The sequence below is a fragment of the Apus apus genome, chromosome 4 (assembly GCF_020740795.1).
Source record: "Apus apus isolate bApuApu2 chromosome 4, bApuApu2.pri.cur, whole genome shotgun sequence".
Lineage (NCBI taxonomy): Eukaryota > Metazoa > Chordata > Aves > Apodiformes > Apodidae > Apus > Apus apus.
In genome coordinates, this window is record NC_067285.1 from 37789019 (window position 1) to 37806071 (window position 17053).

Here is a 17053-nt window from a genome sequence, read left to right on the forward strand (position 1 = left end):
GAAGTTCACCAATCCCAGCGTATGCCCCTCAAGAGCAGCCTACACTGGATGTCCAGGGGATGTAAAACTAAGCTCATGGCTTGGCATGACCACCATATTCCAGTCACCAGCCATCTCCAGTTTGATGACCTGTTGGGACCAAGGCCTTCTATACTGGGCTTCTCTTCCAGGAATTTGTCTGTCTCCTTTCTAAACCTGTGCCAATTTTAAGCATCTCAATCTTCCCTTCTCTACAGTGAAATCAACTGTTGTGTGGAAGTTCTCCCTTTCTGGTCTCTCCAGAACTTCATTTGACATCCCCTGGCTCCTGCACTGGAAGGAAAAGCAAACAAAAGCTACTTACACAAGCAATTTTCAGCAAATGCCAGATCTCCCTTTGCCTTTTGCCCTGCATCTGCATCACTAAGCTGTCTGCTTCCTTGATGTTATTTAGAGCCACTTCAATCTTTGGAAGCAGGTCAATGATCTTCTGCTTACAGCCCAGCAGCTTGCTGTAAGCAAAACCAAACACAAAGTTACTTTTCCATCCTTTGTAGCAACACATTCTGGCAAAAACCAAAGCCTAACCTTGGGATTCAGGAAAAATTCTGAAAATACCACTTTTCTGTTAGCACAGCACTGACAGCTGCAGCAGCTCAACCAGGGTATTTTACTGATCTCATCTGTATTGGTCTCTCTGGGCTGACCATACCATAGCTAATTTCTTTCTTCATGGGACCTCCTAAGCACAAGCCACATGGGAAAAAGCTAAATAATGCTTTGCTGACTTCTGATAATGACATTTTTTTCTGAGCTCCATGAAGAATGAATCAATTAATGAACAAATCACTGTGGCATCTTCTCAGCTGTTACACTGTTCCTTTTCTTTTTTCCCCTTAAGATGTTAATCCCAACCTAAATACTGGCAGAATTTGTCTAATTCTAAAATGAAATCTTGGATGCTGGCACTACAAGGTTCCCATTCCCAATTAGCTCTACATTTTTAAAAAGGAAGTGGAAATTCAACAGACACAAAAGAGCAGATTTAATATTGCCGTGAGAAATGCACCCCTCTGGAGAGAGCTTTTGGGCTCTGTTCTCCATGTTTTTTATCTCTCCTCTCTTGCTACAAAGCTACAAATGCTGCAAGTTGAATTTGTTTGTTGTTTGTTGTTTTTTTCCTGCATAAAAGTACCTGAGATGGCCGAAGAGCTCCTTGAGAACTCGGTCTTGGCTCTGAACTGTCTGCACAATGATCTTCACCATGTCTGTGCTGTCACTGTAGGCATGGTCTGGAAGGAACATCAATCACCACATCAACAAACTGCTCTGGACACAACTGCCCAGAAATAAGGAAAGCTTTGACTCCATGAGTGCAGCCAAACAAGCTGAAACACAATGAAACATCTTAAAACCTGTCCCAGCTTCTCCTCCGGCACAGCCTTTCCTTCATGTCTCCTCTCTGCAGTAACACACCATTCCAGCCATTGTCACTGTCTAGAGTACAGTGTGTACTGGCTTCAGTCATGACTGCAGGAAGCTGCCAAACACACAAGTGGCTAAATCCTTCTCTCAACAGTTACAATGATCAGAACATCGTAACTCCCAAACATGGGATTAAGAGAGGGAGAAGAGAGACTGCCCTGGGCTTGGAGTGATGACAGAGGAACAAGGAGATCCTCCCATGTCTGCGAGGAGAAAAATGATGGTACCAGGGACAGGAAAGATCAGGTAGAGAATGCCAAAAGGCAGACAGGCATTCAGGGCAGATGCTCCAAGACTGAAAACCTTGTTTTTTCAGAAGGCTCCAGGGAGACCTTAGAGCACCTTCCAGTGCCTGAAGGGGCTCCAGGAAAGCTGGGGAGGGACTTCTGAGAAGGGCAGGGAGTGAGAGGACAAGAGGGAATGGATTAAAACTGGAAGAGGGGAGATTTAGGATAGACATGAGGAGGAAATTTTTCACTGTGAAGGTGGTGAGACCTTGGCCCAGGTTGCCCAGAGAAGCTGTGGCTGCCCCATCCTTGGGAGTGTTCAAGGGCAGGCTGGATGGGGCTTGGAGCAGCCTGGGCTGGTGGGAGGTGTCCCTGCCCATGCAGGAAGGTTAGGACTAGGTGGTCTTTAAGGTCCCTTCCAACCCAAACCATTCTATGAAAAGACAAACCTAAGGCTGAAGGAACAGAACTACAGGAATCTGGGAGAGCTCTAGGCTCAGCACAAGAAATCAGCTTAAGGCATACCCTTGGATCTGGTTCACTCTAATAAAACCATCTGCCTTCTCCTACTAAAAAGTATTTTGTGGGGTTGAGTTCAGAAAAATGAGTCATACAGTATGAGTGGGAAAGTCTGTGAAACATTTCCTTCCATACCTGGAGGTCTTGTTTTCAACTGCTTGTACAGGTCTATGGCTCTCTGCTCCCTTTAAAAAGAAGAAAATTGTTCATATATTTATCAACCAGCAGATGTCTCAGGAACAAAAGCAATGCAGTGAAGTTAAGCCCTCCTGAACCTCAGGGCACTGGAGATACCACCTTCTTCTACAGCTGCTACACCAGGTATGACATTTGGAACACAAGGATGGTCTTCCTGTGATGGAAACCGACTCTTTCCTCAAAGCTGTCTCTTCCTCTGATTGTGTATTTTCTTCTGAGATAACCATCCCAATTAGAGGCTATTTTCAGTTTCAAATTTGCAAGTGTCTCAGCTATGTTTTCTTTCCGTGTTATCCTTAGTTATGAAACTTCATTTCTGTAACTAGAAGAGCTACTTCTGCACAATTGAGAAATTCTTGTTCCTGTTCTGCATTTTCTACCTGAATTTTACAGTGATACTGAGAACAGAAAGAGACAGCTGCATCACAAACAAGAGGAAAGTGTTTCTCCTCTTCCATGAAATAAATGTTACTTCTTTCAAATATTTCCAAAGCAGACCAACACTGAAAACTTCCCTCCTTGAACAAATAAATCTTCAGTGCTTTAAATCAAAAGTCTGTCAGAAACAAGCAGTTTAGCCAGTTCTAACTCTGCTTTTGAGCCCTCACCAGACCTCCTCTCCCCCTCAGATCACCCCAATGCTGTTTCAAGAGATCCTGCAAGCTGCTTCTCCTTAGCTAAGCCAGTATTTCCAGCGTGCTGGACAATTAATCATCTTGAAACTCCTGCATCAACCCAGGATAGGGGGAGAGGGTAGCTCTGTTCCTGCTGCACTAGGGAAAAGAGAATATCAGCATCCAGCACTGGCAGGGAAATCTGAAATGTCACCAGGACCCATTTGTGTCTGCTGGTTGTGCACCTCAAACTGTCAGCTGTACTCTGCACTAGGCTTTGCTACAGCCCCAAAAACTACAGAGCAGGAAACTCCAACTTGAGGTTTCAACAACGATCAGGAGCAGCTTCAGGCACACTTTAAGCACATTTCAAAAATTAGGTGCTGCAAACTTGGGTTTGCAGTGGTGAAAGTGCCTAAAAAAGAGGTTGTAGGAGGCAGGTTCATGATGATTTTAAGCTGCTCTGAATGTGGGCTATCGCTGCAAGAGCTGATAGCTCCCACCACTTCCTCCCCTCTGCACCAGTTCTGCTGCTCTTGCAACTGCACGTGGATGAACATAGCTGATCCAACCCTTCAAAGAGGGTGAGGAAGAACATGCCAGCAATGGGCCTGAACAATCAGTCATTCAGAAAAGCTCTAATTAAGAACAGGTTTAACCACCAAGATTCAACAGCCACTCTGATCCCTCTCTTTTTTAATTGCCACTTGTACTCAGCAACAGCCCAAACTACAATAACTACTTCCTACGTCTTCTTATGATCAGTAATACCACTTAGCTCTTTCTTGAATACTTTTAAAAAAGATAAATATTCAAGTTCCCAAATATTCAAGTATCCATGAGGTGTTAATTAACTTTACTTTGAAAACACGTGGAAGATATTTAACAGGATTTTACAACAATCTCATAATCTTCCTCACTCGACCCCATAAAATTTACTCTTCTCCAAGGCAAAAAGAAATCCTCTGCATTTTGCAGTTGAGACCAAGATGTATTTCAGGGCCACCCTCTTCTAAGATTCCATTTATGTGCAATAAAGATAATAAGCAAAGAACTTACAAGCTCTCCATGACCTCTCCTTGGCGCCTTGCATATGGACTCTTCTGAAGCTCCACGATCTCTGTGTGCAGAGCCATGATCTGCTCATCCAGATATCCAATATCTTCAGCCTAATGGTCCAATGTAGGTACAAAGGAAACCGAAGGAGGTGAGCAATAAAGTAGCTAAAGATCCTCGGCAAAACTGTTTGGATAATGGACTGTCTCCGTACAGAGTTTGGGAGAAAAAAAACTCTTTGACTTTATTGCTGCTACAATAATTGAGGTTACTGTTATTACCTTCTCAGTGCATGATACCACCTAGATTCAAATCTCTGACGACCACACTGGATGAGAAAAAGCAGTTTCTTTATAAATACTGCCTCTTTGGGATGCAGGCTGCACACACACACACACACACACACACACACGTGCCCACAGTAAGTCAAGTGAGGCAGCCAACAACATCTCTGAGCGTGAGGAGTAGATACATTAAAATATTTTGAGATCTTTCAGCTTTTCCTTTCTGACCTGGGGCTGTATGACCTGAAAAGCAAAGATTTTCCAGGATATACCCCCTGCTGAAGCTGCAGAAGTACTTGGTATGAGGCCATATAAATGACCTTGTTCAGAAAGGGATGTCTGTTGGTCTTGCAGGTACAGAATAAACCAACAAGAAGTGAGAAGCAACACAATCAAAAGAGAAGCAGATTGTGAGAAAACTGTGAAGTAAACCCTGTTATCAAAATAAACATTTTAATCTGAAGCACCATGAGTCCCCACACAGCATGACACTGATTCTTGAAATCACAGCAGTTAAGCAAAACACCTTCCATTCCTGACAAATGGATATGGTGTGACCACACATGTGGACTGCACAGCCAGAACATAATCCTTAGGGTATGCCAAGTAAATATTTATTGAGGTTCTTGGTGTTTTAGAAACAGGCAGTGGCAGCTTTGTGTTACTCTGCTGGAAGCAGCCTCCCTTGTATGTTTCTTACTTCCTAACAGGGAGCAACAAGATCCCAAAATATAAAGAGCTAAAGAGAGGTGAATTCAGGTGGCAATCCCAATTCCTTTCTCTCCATCACAGGACAAAGCAGAGTCAAGGCTCCAAGAAACTTCTGACTTTGATGAAGATACCTAATGGATCCCAGAACCTTAACTGCCCAGTCTATTTCTTCATAGGGGCAAAAAATAGGCAAGGTAATTAATTGCTGTGTTTCTCATGGTGTCTCAGATGTGTAGGTATTAATCAGTGTGCTGTGTGTAAGAGCCAAAACAAAACCTCCCTGCAGGGGAGAGGGGAAATACAAGACATCAGCCCACAGTCCTGGCCAGCAGAACAAGCCATGTTCTTGGCAGTCCTGCACACAGCTACTGTCACAGAACACAAAACCAAGGGACACTGGAGATACTTTAAAGACCTCTACTCTGATAATAAGCTACAAATGTCCTGATTTTTCCTTGTATTCTTTCCCAATGCTCTGCTCTGAATGCCTCCCTGCTCCCAAGCTTTATTCAGTAGGTCCAGTAGAAGAGAAGGATAAACTGCTTTTGACAATAAACTACAACAATCCTAACACTGTCCCTAGTTTTCACAGCTAAAAAGCTTATTCCTTCCCTGGACAGAACTGTAGGCAGAAATATGCTCTGTCAAAAAGGTGTCTGCCTCCTTGTTTTTCAGTGGAGGTAAAATGCTCTTTCCCAGAAGACAGATAAGAATTCTAAGCAGTAGGTAATTTTGAAGTAGCCTTCAGCTCAACTGTCCATAAACCACAAGTGAAAACATCTGTTTTCATGACTCAGAGTAAGAATTGGCTCTACCTCTGCTCTAAATTTAATCAGGATGACTCTTATTAAAAATTATTTTGCATATTGACTTGTAGATCACCAGAAATTTCTGTCAGTTCTCCTAAACAAAGTACTACAATTTTGAAATCTCTGCACAGCAAGTGATTTGTATTAGTGCCACCTTCAGCAATGGAAATTTTTGTGTGCAATAAATCCAACCAGGAAGATTCTTGTCTACAGCAACACTGTTTCTTTTGGGCAATAAATGATATGTCTCTACAGTCTACTTTCCTATCTAGACAACTGAGTCTAGTGACACTTGTGTTGGTTTTGTTCAAATCACTAGAGTCAAACAACCTGAGGATGGGGGCTGTTTCTTTTTTAATGTACCCATAGTGATAGTCTCTTTCCCACAGCATGAAACACACTGGAGGGACAGAGCAGTGCCACATAGGACACTCCAATTCCCTGTCACCATCTCCTTCACAAAGAGATCATGAAGCTTTCTTTACTGTCCCTTACCTTTGCACACTGAGAGGCCTTCTCTTCCATCTCCTTCCAGGCTTTGAGCATCTTTTCTGAAGCTTCAGAGAAGAGAGTTTTTAATTTATAAAAAGATACAGACACAAAAATAAAGCATGACCTAAATTTTATATACATCAGTTGGATTTGAACACCAAGACCAAGCAAGAGTGCTGACCCAGAGATTCCAGAGACAGCAAAATTGCTGCTTAATGACTCCATGCTCGACCTTAACTCACATAACAAACCCTTTGGTAGGATTTCACTGCTTGCAATCACCAGCATAAAAGGAGTTTGAGTCTTCACCCTCCACCATTTAGCTCAAGAACTGCCACTTTTGATTAAACACAGTCCAAAACCAGTTCACCAAGAATCTCCATTTTCCATCATTATCATTCAGCCTAATCATAATTTTTTACTCAAGTTTCAGTTTTTAGCCATATATCCAAACTAAGCATAAATATTACTATTCTCCTCTGAAAAATATTTGTAAGCTCCAAATGTTTCCGTGATGTTAAAGCCGTAGCTGGTGATTTTTCATAGAACCATTCAGGTTGGAAAAGACCCTCGGGATCACCGAGTCCAACCATCATCCTTACTCTACAAAGTTCTCCCCTAAACCACATCCACCAACACCACATCCAAACGACCCTTAAACACATCCAGGGATGGTGACCTCTCCCTGGGCAGCCTGTTCCAGTGTCCAACCACTCTTTCTGTGAAAATTTTTTTCCTAATATCCAGTCTGAACCTACCCTGGTGTAGCTTTTATTCCTTCCCCCTTGTTCTATCACTAATTACCTGTGAGAAGAGACCAGCACCAACCTCTCTACAACGTCCTTTCAGGTAGTTGTAGAGACTGATGAGGTCTCCCCTCAGCCTCCTTTTCCTCAAACTAAACATTCTCTGCTCCTTCAGGTGTTCTTCATAAGATTTATTCTCTAGGCCCTTCACCAGCTTCATTGCCCTCATCTGTACTTGCTCCAGCACCTCGAGATCTCTCTTGAATTGAGGTGCCCAGAACTGGACACAATACTCAGGTGTGGCCTCACCAGTGCTGAGGACAGGGGGACAATCACCTCTCTACTTCTGCTGGTCACACTATTTCTAATACAAGCCAGGATGCCACTGGCTTTCTTGGCCACCTGGGCACACTGCTGCCTCATGTTCAGCCGCTTGTCAATTAGAACCCCCAGGTCCTTTCCTGCCAGACACTTTCCAGCCACACTTCCCCAAGCCTGGAGCATTGCCTAGGGTTGCTGTGGCCCAAGTGCAAGGCCCGGCACTTCACCTTGTTGAAGCCCAGACCACTGCCATCAGCCCAACAATCCAGTCTATCCAGGTCTCTCTGTAGAGCCTCCCTGTCCTCATACAGACCAACACTCCCGCCTAGCTTGGTGTCATCTGCAGACTTACTGATAATACACTCTATGTTCTTATCAAGATCATCAATAAAGATGTTAAACAGAAATGGTCCCAACACTGAGCCCTGAGAAACACCACTTGTGACCAGCCCCAGCTGGATTGGACTCCATTGACCCATTGATTCTTTGGGCCCAACCGTCCAGCCAGAGCTTGATCCAACTTATCGTTTGTTCATCCAGGCCATGAGCAGCCATCTCTTCACCTCATCTGCCATCCTGACTCACACTACCTCCCAATCTCAAGCACAGCAAGACCCCTCCCTTAGCACAGCTCAAAACATTTCTACAATCACTCTGCCCGTTTCTTCAGCCACAGGGGGTTAGTGACTCTTCCATGTCTGCCCTTCACTTTATGCCCAGTGACAACTCCAAAGGAATCAGACTCTGAATGAATAAATCACAGAATTACTGAGGCTGGAAAAGACTTTAAGATCATCAAGTCCACCCTATGATCTAACACCACCACATCTCCAGACCATGGCACTAAGTGCCACATCCAGCCTTTCCTTGAGCACCTCCAGGGACGGTGCCTCCACCACTTCCCTGGGCAGTCCATTCCAATGTCTGATCACGCTTTCCATGAGGAAGTGTTTTCTGATGTGCAACCTAAACCTCCCCTGGAGCAGCTTCAGGCCAGGCCCTCTCATCCTGCCACTCCTTGCCTGGGAGAAGAGCCCAACCCCACCTGACTACAACCTCCTTTCAGGTAGTTGTAGAGAGTGAGGTCCTCTCTGAGACTCCTCCAGGCTAAACAACCCCAGCTCCCTCAGCCTCTCCTCAGAAGACTTTCCCTCTAGTCCCTTCACCACCCTTGTTCTCTTTTGGAGCTGCTCCAGCACCTCAATATCCTTGTTGAAATGAGGGGCCCAGAACTGGACATAGGACTCAAGCTGAGGCCTCACCAGTGCTGAGCACAGAGGGAGAATCACATCCCTACTCCTGCTGGCCACACTATTCCTGATACAAGCCAGGATGCCATTGGCCTTCTGGGCCACCTGGACACACTGTTGACTCATGTTAAACCGGTTGTCAACCAGTCCTCCCAGGTCCCTCTCTGCTGGGCCACTCTCCAACCACTCCTCCTCCAGCCTGCAGTGCTGTAGGGGGTGGATTGTGTTTATTTACATCACGAGTACTGTTAATTTTCCTAGCCTGGTGTTCTCAGGGTACAAGAGCTGACCACTTGTTTCACTGGCACTGAAGGTCTCAAAAAATATTTCATTTTTTCTCCTCCTGCCTGTGCTTCTGCCAAACTCTTCTGCCAGCTAAAACACCCCCATAAAGATGCTGAGGAACACAACTAATTTTCTTTCAAGCTAGCTCTTAACCACAGTCCTTTCTTACTGGGATCAGCCAAGAACCCTAGCAAGTATCCCACAATACATACATATGCCATAAGCCATCTGGTCACTGTATTTCTCCAGGTCGAGACGAATGCTTTGATGGAAGAATTCCAGCTTTGCTTTCAGTTGCTGGGATGCTGACACCATGTTGTTCTTCATCTTGATTAGGTTGGCATTATACCGAAGCAGACTGAGCCTGCCCAATGAACCAAGAACAGGAGGTGTTAGCTGAAAAGCAGAGCTGGGAGAGGAAAGGCTGAGAGACCTGGGTCTTTTCAGTCTAGCGAGGAGAAGACTGAGGGAGCATCTAATTAACATCTATAAATACATGAGGGCTGGGGGTCAAGAAGGCAGGGACAACCTCTTGTCACTTGTGGCCTGTGATAGGATGATGGGCAATGGATTCAAACTCCAGCACAGGAAGTTCCACCTCAACATGAGGCTGCCCAGAGAGGCTGTGGAGTCTCCTCTGGAGACTTTCAAGACCTGTCTGGATGCCTTTCTGAGTGATATGCCCTAGTTTTGGTCCTGCTCTGGCAGAGGGGTTGGACTTGATGATATTTGGAGGTCCTTTCCAACCCCTGACATTCTGTGATTCTGTGATTCCAAGTTTTTGTCCAGCTCAGTTAAACACTCTTAGCAATGTGAAGTGTTTCTTAGCATCTACAGGGTCCTGCAGTGAATGTTGCCCCTGGGAAATGCTGGCATCTTTTATATCACTTGAGATCACTGAGTCATCATGGTTGGAAAAGACCTCTAAGATCATGTAGTCCAGCCATCCATCCAAGCCTGGGGGCGGGGGAAACAACACAACCCACCCAAATAAACAACAACAAAAAAGCCCCAAACCAAAAAAATACAACCACACCACAACCACTCGCCCCATAAAATCAACAACACACAACCCACAAAAAAAACCCCAAGCCCACTAGACCATGCCCTGAAATGCCACAACTACAAGTTTCTTGAATACCTCCAGGGAAGGCAGCCCCTTCAAGTGCCCAGGGACAGGACCAGAGGCAATGGGCAAAAAACTGAAACACAGGAGGTTTTCCCTGAACATCAGGAAACCCTTTTTTACTGTGAGGGTGACTCAGCACTGGCAGAGGTTGCCCAGAGAGGTTATGGAGTCCTCATGTTTGGAGATACTTAAGTCACCTGGACAGCTGACTCTGCTGGAGCAGGAGGTTGGACCTTCAGAGGTCCCTGCTGACCTGTGACTATATTCGAGGTTCAAGTTTTTTCACCTTTTATCAATGTCAGGCACTAGGCAGTAAACCTCCTGGAGCAGAATAAGCTCCCAGCCTAAATATATTTTATAACATAGAAGTTTTGAACAATGGAGAGCTGTAAAACTTTGGGTCACCAAAATGCAGATTTCCATGCAAACACTCTCTGTATTTGCTTACTACTGAACCTTCTGAATAAGGAGGAACAACTTACATGGCAGCTCTCTGGCCCTGAAAAAGCCTGCTGTAATCTTCTTTCAGCCCAATCACGTAGTGAACTGCTTCTGCCCACACCTTACGCAGCTGAGGAACTGGAAGCTGGATTTTACTGTCCTGCACTGAATACAAGAAAACCACAGTTGTACACAAATTAAAGGACAACTCTAGAAAAGGAGTTCAGTGCTTGCCAATATTCCCAATTCCTGCTTCAGGTGTCTAAACTAAGGAACCAAGCCACATAGGATCTGCTCAATTTGTATGTGATGCTGCCTACATATGTATGAGCTTTTGACGTGTTGACTCCCCAGGTGTTTGACCACCTGCTACTGGCTGGGCAACAGCTTGTGTTTGAACTCACAGCCATGAGGGCAGTGACTTCTTTGAGCACTTTGGGCCAAAGTCCTCAGTTGGGGATGTTCAGCCTTGAGAAGAGAAAGCTCTGGGGAAACCTCAGAGCAGCTTCCAGGGGCTACAAGAAAGCTGGGGAGGGACTTTGGACAAGGATAGGGAGTGACAGAACTAGGGGGAAGGGTTTGAAACTGGAAGAGGAGAGATTTAGGTTAGACATTAGGAGGAAATTCTTTGCTGTGAAGGTGGTGAGGCACTATAACAGGTTACCCAGGGAAGCTGTGGCTGCCCCATCCCTGGAAGTGTTCAAGGCCAGGCTGGATGGGGCTTGGAGCAACCTAGTCTAGTGGGAGGTGTCCTTGCCCATGCAGGGGGTTGGAACTAGATGAACTTTAAGGTCCCTTCCAATCCAAACCATTCTACACTCCTAATAATTCTGTAATAATTATATTGGCCCCAGCAGACATAGGGCACATGGCATGAAACATGGCACAAGACAGAACCCATGGGTGGCTTTCTCCAAAAACTCTACTTAAAGCACTTGCTCAAGGTAGCAAGTGATACTGGTCACTGTATTGATATATGTTTAGTATGAAAATGTCTTCAAACCTTTTGTACATTTCCTCACATATTTCTGATGTAGATGTTTAATGGGAAAAGATCCAAGACTTACGTGTGTTCCCTTCAGAGACGGGGAACTGTTGGTAGGTTGGGATGTAAATAAACATCGTGCGAAAAGCCTCAGCTCCAAGAGACTCAGCACAATGATGCCACATAATGAGATCTGGCCAGAATAATATAGCCCAGAACACAGACAGTAAAAGGAGACAGGGAAACCAACCCAACTTCCCCAGAGCCAGGTCAAAGAAAATAAAGCTATTTCACAATAAGTCTCCATTACATGCAGTATCCCAGCAGGTGTGTCCTGTCGCTTTAGACCATTTTTTCTTTCATAGGGGTATACAAGGTCCTTCATACAGATACATTTGGTATCTATAAACCTTCAGAGGTAGTTTAGGTCCTGCAGATGACTGCTGTCATTACAGGAGAAATGTAAGGGAAGCTGTAAGCAGAGAAGTAGCTTTCATGGTTGGTCTAAAAATACAGGCTCCCCAGGGAGGCAGTAATGGCACCAAGCCCGACAATATTCAAGAAACACTTGGACAAGGCCCTCAGGGACATGGTGTGAACTTTGGGCTTGTCCTGTTCTGGGGTGGGAGATGGACTCAGTGATCCAGGCTGTCTGAGGAGGTGGATGAGCCACCATCCCTAGAGACATCTAAGAAGACATATGTGGTGCCAGGGGACAAGGTTTAGTGGTGGATGCAACAAAGTTAGGGTAGTTGTTGGACTCAATGATCTTGAAGGTCTTTTCCAACCAGAGTGATACTGTGATACACCGATGATGCCAGGGCTAGGCAATGGCAGCAGAACTAAGAGAAACCATTGGAGAAGATCCCACAAGTATCCCTGCAGCGACAGGCTCTACTCCTAGCAGTTCAAGAGGAAGGAGAGGCCTGGACTTTCTCAGACACTTGGTGAGACCAGAAGTAGGATCAGTGCCATAGAGTTATGGTCACTTTATCACTAGAGCTAAAACCTGTGGCAAAGACCATACAAGAGTGCTGGTTTTACACCTTTACCGAGGGTATCTCAGAAGACCAACCCTAACTCATAGCCTTGACAGGGGAGCAAATCCAGTTCTGCAACTGGTGCAACATGGCCAAAAGCACTGGCTTGGCTTCATGACCAGAGCAAGGTGGACTTCCTCACACAGGGCCTGAACGATCAGCAGCATAGATGGAGGAACCTGTTCCTTCAGGTGAGACAGAAGAGATGGATCATTTTTGGGGTTGGACTAGGTCACCTTCAGAGGTCCCTTCCAAACCCGACCACTCTGTAAAATGCAATTACCGCAGGTAGAGGCCAAAAGGGTAACTGGTATCCTCAAGATGCTGATATTCAGAAGCATAAACCTAGGAGAGCTGTAGGGCAACTGCTCATGGACAACCAAACCACCCAATCTCAAGAGACAGGACTGCAAGGACCTGCAACCTGCTTGTACTTGTGCACAGGGAGAAGGAGAAGAGGGGTTATATATGCACAACTTCTTCAGATACTGAGTCCTAAGATAAGAAGGTCCCTGTCCCTTGGTACCACCAGAGGATATCTGTGTAGGCTTCCTCTCAAGTTGTGCCAACATCTCCTGGCACAATGTCACTGCAACACTCGGTGGGTGTGAAGGGATCCCTGAGCAGAGCAGAAGGCTGTGCAAATCTATTCACAGCCCCCAGGTCAGAATCTTCTTCCCAGGACATAGTGTGCAGATGCAGACTAAAAGTTCACCTCTCTGGGCTATAAGATGAGGTTACCCTCCCCGGCCTTCCCTCACCCCACCATTCTGTTTAAGTGGGGCAAGACTTAGGCTTAAGTGTTCAGTGCACAGAATTTAAACACCAGGGCAAAAACCTTATACGAATTCTGAAGTTGCTCTACAGGAAAGTTCCCAAAGGGCAGGCAAGAAATTCTCTGACCCATTACATCTACAAAACGTGGAGACAACTTTGTTAGGCTCCTCCAGGTTCTTATATGATCCTCTTTGAAACTGAGAATGCCCTTCAAGGTAATACACAGAAATCTGTGAGGCAAACCTACTCTCACACTAGGTGAGCAGCAGTGCTTTCAGCGCTGAGCTGCCTCTCAGCCTACTTACCAATGTAATTGACACAGTCAGACAGACTCCGAGAAGCAAAGGGTCCATCATAGACAGTTTTGCTTTTATCGAACAAATAGACCATGTAGCTATCCCAGCCTCTCTGGTGAGAGAAGAGAAGAATATAAGCAAAACAAATCTCAAACACAGCTCCTACTAACTCAGAGAGCCCTGGTTACATCATGAACTCATGACTGTGGGCAGACACTCTTCTTATCAGGTGCCTTCAAAACCTGATTTTGACAGATCCCACAGGAAAACGGGACCCTTTGCTAACAAGTTACTTGATTTAGATGTTTAGACAGAGTAATAACTGTAGGAATCTGATTACCTCATAAAGGTAATGCTAGACCTTAAGAACTACCAGAGTCCCACTGTCTCCAGTGGGAGATTAACATTATTTATCTTCCCCAAGATGTTTAAATTCCCCGAGAACGTGGAAAGACATTAAATGGACAGAATCCTTCTTACAACGCCATCAATAACACACTGGGAAGCAGGTTTCCGAGGATCCAGACAAATCCCTGTTTCCAGAAGCAGTTCCTGATTCCCAGTACTTATTCCAGTTTCAAACTCGATCCGAATCTGAAGGGAATGAAGGCTTTCCTCAGGATGCAGAAGAAATGAAACAATCTTGGCAGAGGTCATATTTAGTATGTGAACTATCTGTAAAAAGAGGACAAGTTTATTACAAGTCACTGGCTACCAAACACAAAGAGCAGCAAGGGAGGGAGTTTGTAACAATTAGCACATTAGGCTGAGAGCATCTTTTGAGTTTTAATGACTACAACAAGCAAGTTCACGAGTAAAGTCCCACATTAATAAAACTCCCAAGTCAGGGCCTGTAACTTTTAACTTCATGTCAGAGAAAAAGACAATCAAACCCACTTAACAGCCTTCACAAGCCATGCTGCAGCTTAATGACATCAAAAGGATGGTGACAAGATAGCAAGAAGGCCACCTTGAGCCTTGCTGGCTCTGATGCTGGTCAGCACTGCTCCCAGGAAAGGAAGCACCATTTCCTTTAATCCCTATTAACTACCACTGCTTGTCTTCTCATTGCTCTCCTGGCTTCTCTCTAGTTTTACTAAATCTAGGCTGAGACTATGGGACCCAAACCCCACCATGATATGCAGATTTTGACAAGTTCCAGTTATGGGCACAATATTTTATGTTTCAGACTTTAATTCCTTTGGAATCCTTCCAGATCAGACAAAATTCTCCTCTGGCTTCTACACATGCTTGCTTCACCTGGTCAATAATTACTTGAAGGGGAAGAGTCAGGTGAGTGTAAATTCTATTCTGGACTAGATGATCTTTGAAGGTCCCTTCCAACCCAAACAACTCGCAGAATCTTGGAATTGTCAGAGTTGGAAAGGACCTCTAGATATCATCTGGTCCAACTGCCCTGCTAAAGCAGGATCACCTAGAGCACACTGCTCAAGACTGCAGCCAGGGGCGTGATTCTACTACAGATACTACTATTAATACATGGACATGGAGGTCACAGCATCAGTACTGGAGTTCAGGAAAACAGTTATTAGCAAATACTAAACCATTACTAGATCTTGGTAAGTCCTTTCTGAGATGGCAGGCAGTAAAGCAGGGCATTCTTCTACTCCAAGTGCAGAGCTAGAGATTAATATTGCTGGTGATATTTTGCCTTCTGGTATGTACTGGACAGGCTGTAAATACACTCACTTCCTGATCCCAGGAAAAACATTCCTTGTGATCCTGCAGCTGGATTATGCCAAGATTACAGTTCTCCTCCACTGACCACACTTTCTGTCCTGTGAGACACCTTCTCTGTGAGATACTTTCAGTTGGCCTTTAAACCCAGTAACAACCCTCACTCACCTTCAAATTCAGAATGTGATCCATTATTAGGAAACACTTGGGACGACTGGTCTCAGGATCTAAACCTCCACCCCTCTGCTGTGGATCCCAATTCAGCATCAGTTGCAGCCAATTTTCCATTGGTTCTACAATTAAACTACAAGAGAGGCTGTAAGAAAGACTGTAGATATTCTACAGCACTCAGATGGCTTAAGAAACCAGGGTCTCACGAGAACAACAAGCTTACAATTTGTGCAGCACCCAGTGAACACGTGTGAGCAGCAGGGAAAGCTTGAAGGGGAGGAAAGTGCCTGGAGAGTGAGCACCCTCACCCTAACAACAGCCTCCACTGGCCTCAGCAAGAGCACGCCCCCATCCAACACACCTTGCATGACACTTCTCCCTCTTCCTGACTCCTGTTCACTGAGTCAAAAGTACCCTGACACATCAGTAAGGCGTGTTTTTTTTTTCCTCCCAAACCTGTCTGTGATGCACACAAAATCAGTTTTCAAAGCCTGGTCTGCAAAATAACCAGGCCTATGCTCCAGAGCCACCTGGAAGGTTCTTCTACATGTTTATCCACACAAGCAGCACCTAAGTTTATTGTCAAGAATGCCTTTAAAGGCAGTACAGAGTGCAAAAAGCCCAAAGCCATTTTTACTTCATCCTCAAATCCAGCAACCTGCTAGTGCCAATGAGCTGTGCTGCACAGCTAGGCACACCTAAAGCCACAATCACTAAATGAGGGACAAATCAGAGCCTGACTTCTGACATGGTGTGGGCCAGTTAATTCAGGTTGAAGGCTCTCCTGGAGGTCTCTGGTCTGAACTATGACCCACAGCAGGGCCAATGTCACAGGAAGCCGCTCAGGACTGTGTCCAAGTGAGTCTGGGCAGTCCCCACAGTTGGAGGTCACCACTGCTCAGGTCCTGTCCCAGGGGTGCATCAAGAGCACTGGGAAATCTTTTGTCCTGTGCCCAAATTTCATTTCCCTCCTTGTAACTTATTTCTGTCATCCTTTTACTTCGCCCCTCTGAGAAGAGCCTAGATCCATTTTCTCTGGAATGTCCCAACAGACAGAAGACAAAATTAACACCTTCTTTATTCCAGACTGACCAAGCTCAGCTCTCTGGGCCTCTCCTTGTCTGCTCTGTTCAGCAGGCTCTGACCATCTTTGTGGCCTCTGCTGCTGATTTCCCAACACAAAAACTAGAAACTTCTGCTTTTGTGGAGCAGCTAACTCTAGTAGTTGGTTTACGAGACTCAATACCATCAAGTTCTTGGGTAGATGTTACTCAGTGGCCTTGTGATAATGGATGGGAAGCAGCCACAGAATTCAGACTGCAAGATGACCCAACATCATCCTGCCAACCACAGAGGGAACGGCCACTGGAGAGCCTCAAGTATCAAAAAAGAGCCATGTGACCATGGGCTATTCCTTATCAACTTGCCAGGAGCTTGAAGCTCTCCTTGGGAGAAAGGAGGACATCTTAGCAGTTGGGATAGAGAAGAAGGAGACCTCATTGTAAAAGACAAGTAAAAAAAAACCCCATGTAGCCCCAAG

The 17053-nt window shown here is 45.2% G+C and overlaps 1 protein-coding gene across 23 annotated transcripts in view; it reads right to left on the minus strand.

The window, feature by feature from the left end:
• The window catches only part of CHUK (component of inhibitor of nuclear factor kappa B kinase complex), a 33476-nt gene that overhangs the window by 4905 nt on the left and 11518 nt on the right, over window positions 1–17053 (minus strand). For all 23 annotated transcript variants that reach the window (XM_051618684.1, XM_051618675.1, XM_051618683.1 and 20 more), the window contains exons 9-18: window positions 15511–15646; window positions 14125–14319; window positions 13654–13756; window positions 10588–10711; window positions 9189–9340; window positions 6378–6439; window positions 4082–4191; window positions 2346–2395; window positions 1175–1271; window positions 344–491 (exon numbers count right to left, since the gene is read on the minus strand). In XM_051618684.1, coding sequence (XP_051474644.1) covers window positions 344–491; window positions 1175–1271; window positions 2346–2395; window positions 4082–4191; window positions 6378–6439; window positions 9189–9340; window positions 10588–10711; window positions 13654–13756; window positions 14125–14319; window positions 15511–15646 — 1177 coding nt within the window. The remainder of the gene's footprint in view (window positions 1–343; window positions 492–1174; window positions 1272–2345; window positions 2396–4081; window positions 4192–6377; window positions 6440–9188; window positions 9341–10587; window positions 10712–13653; window positions 13757–14124; window positions 14320–15510; window positions 15647–17053) is intronic.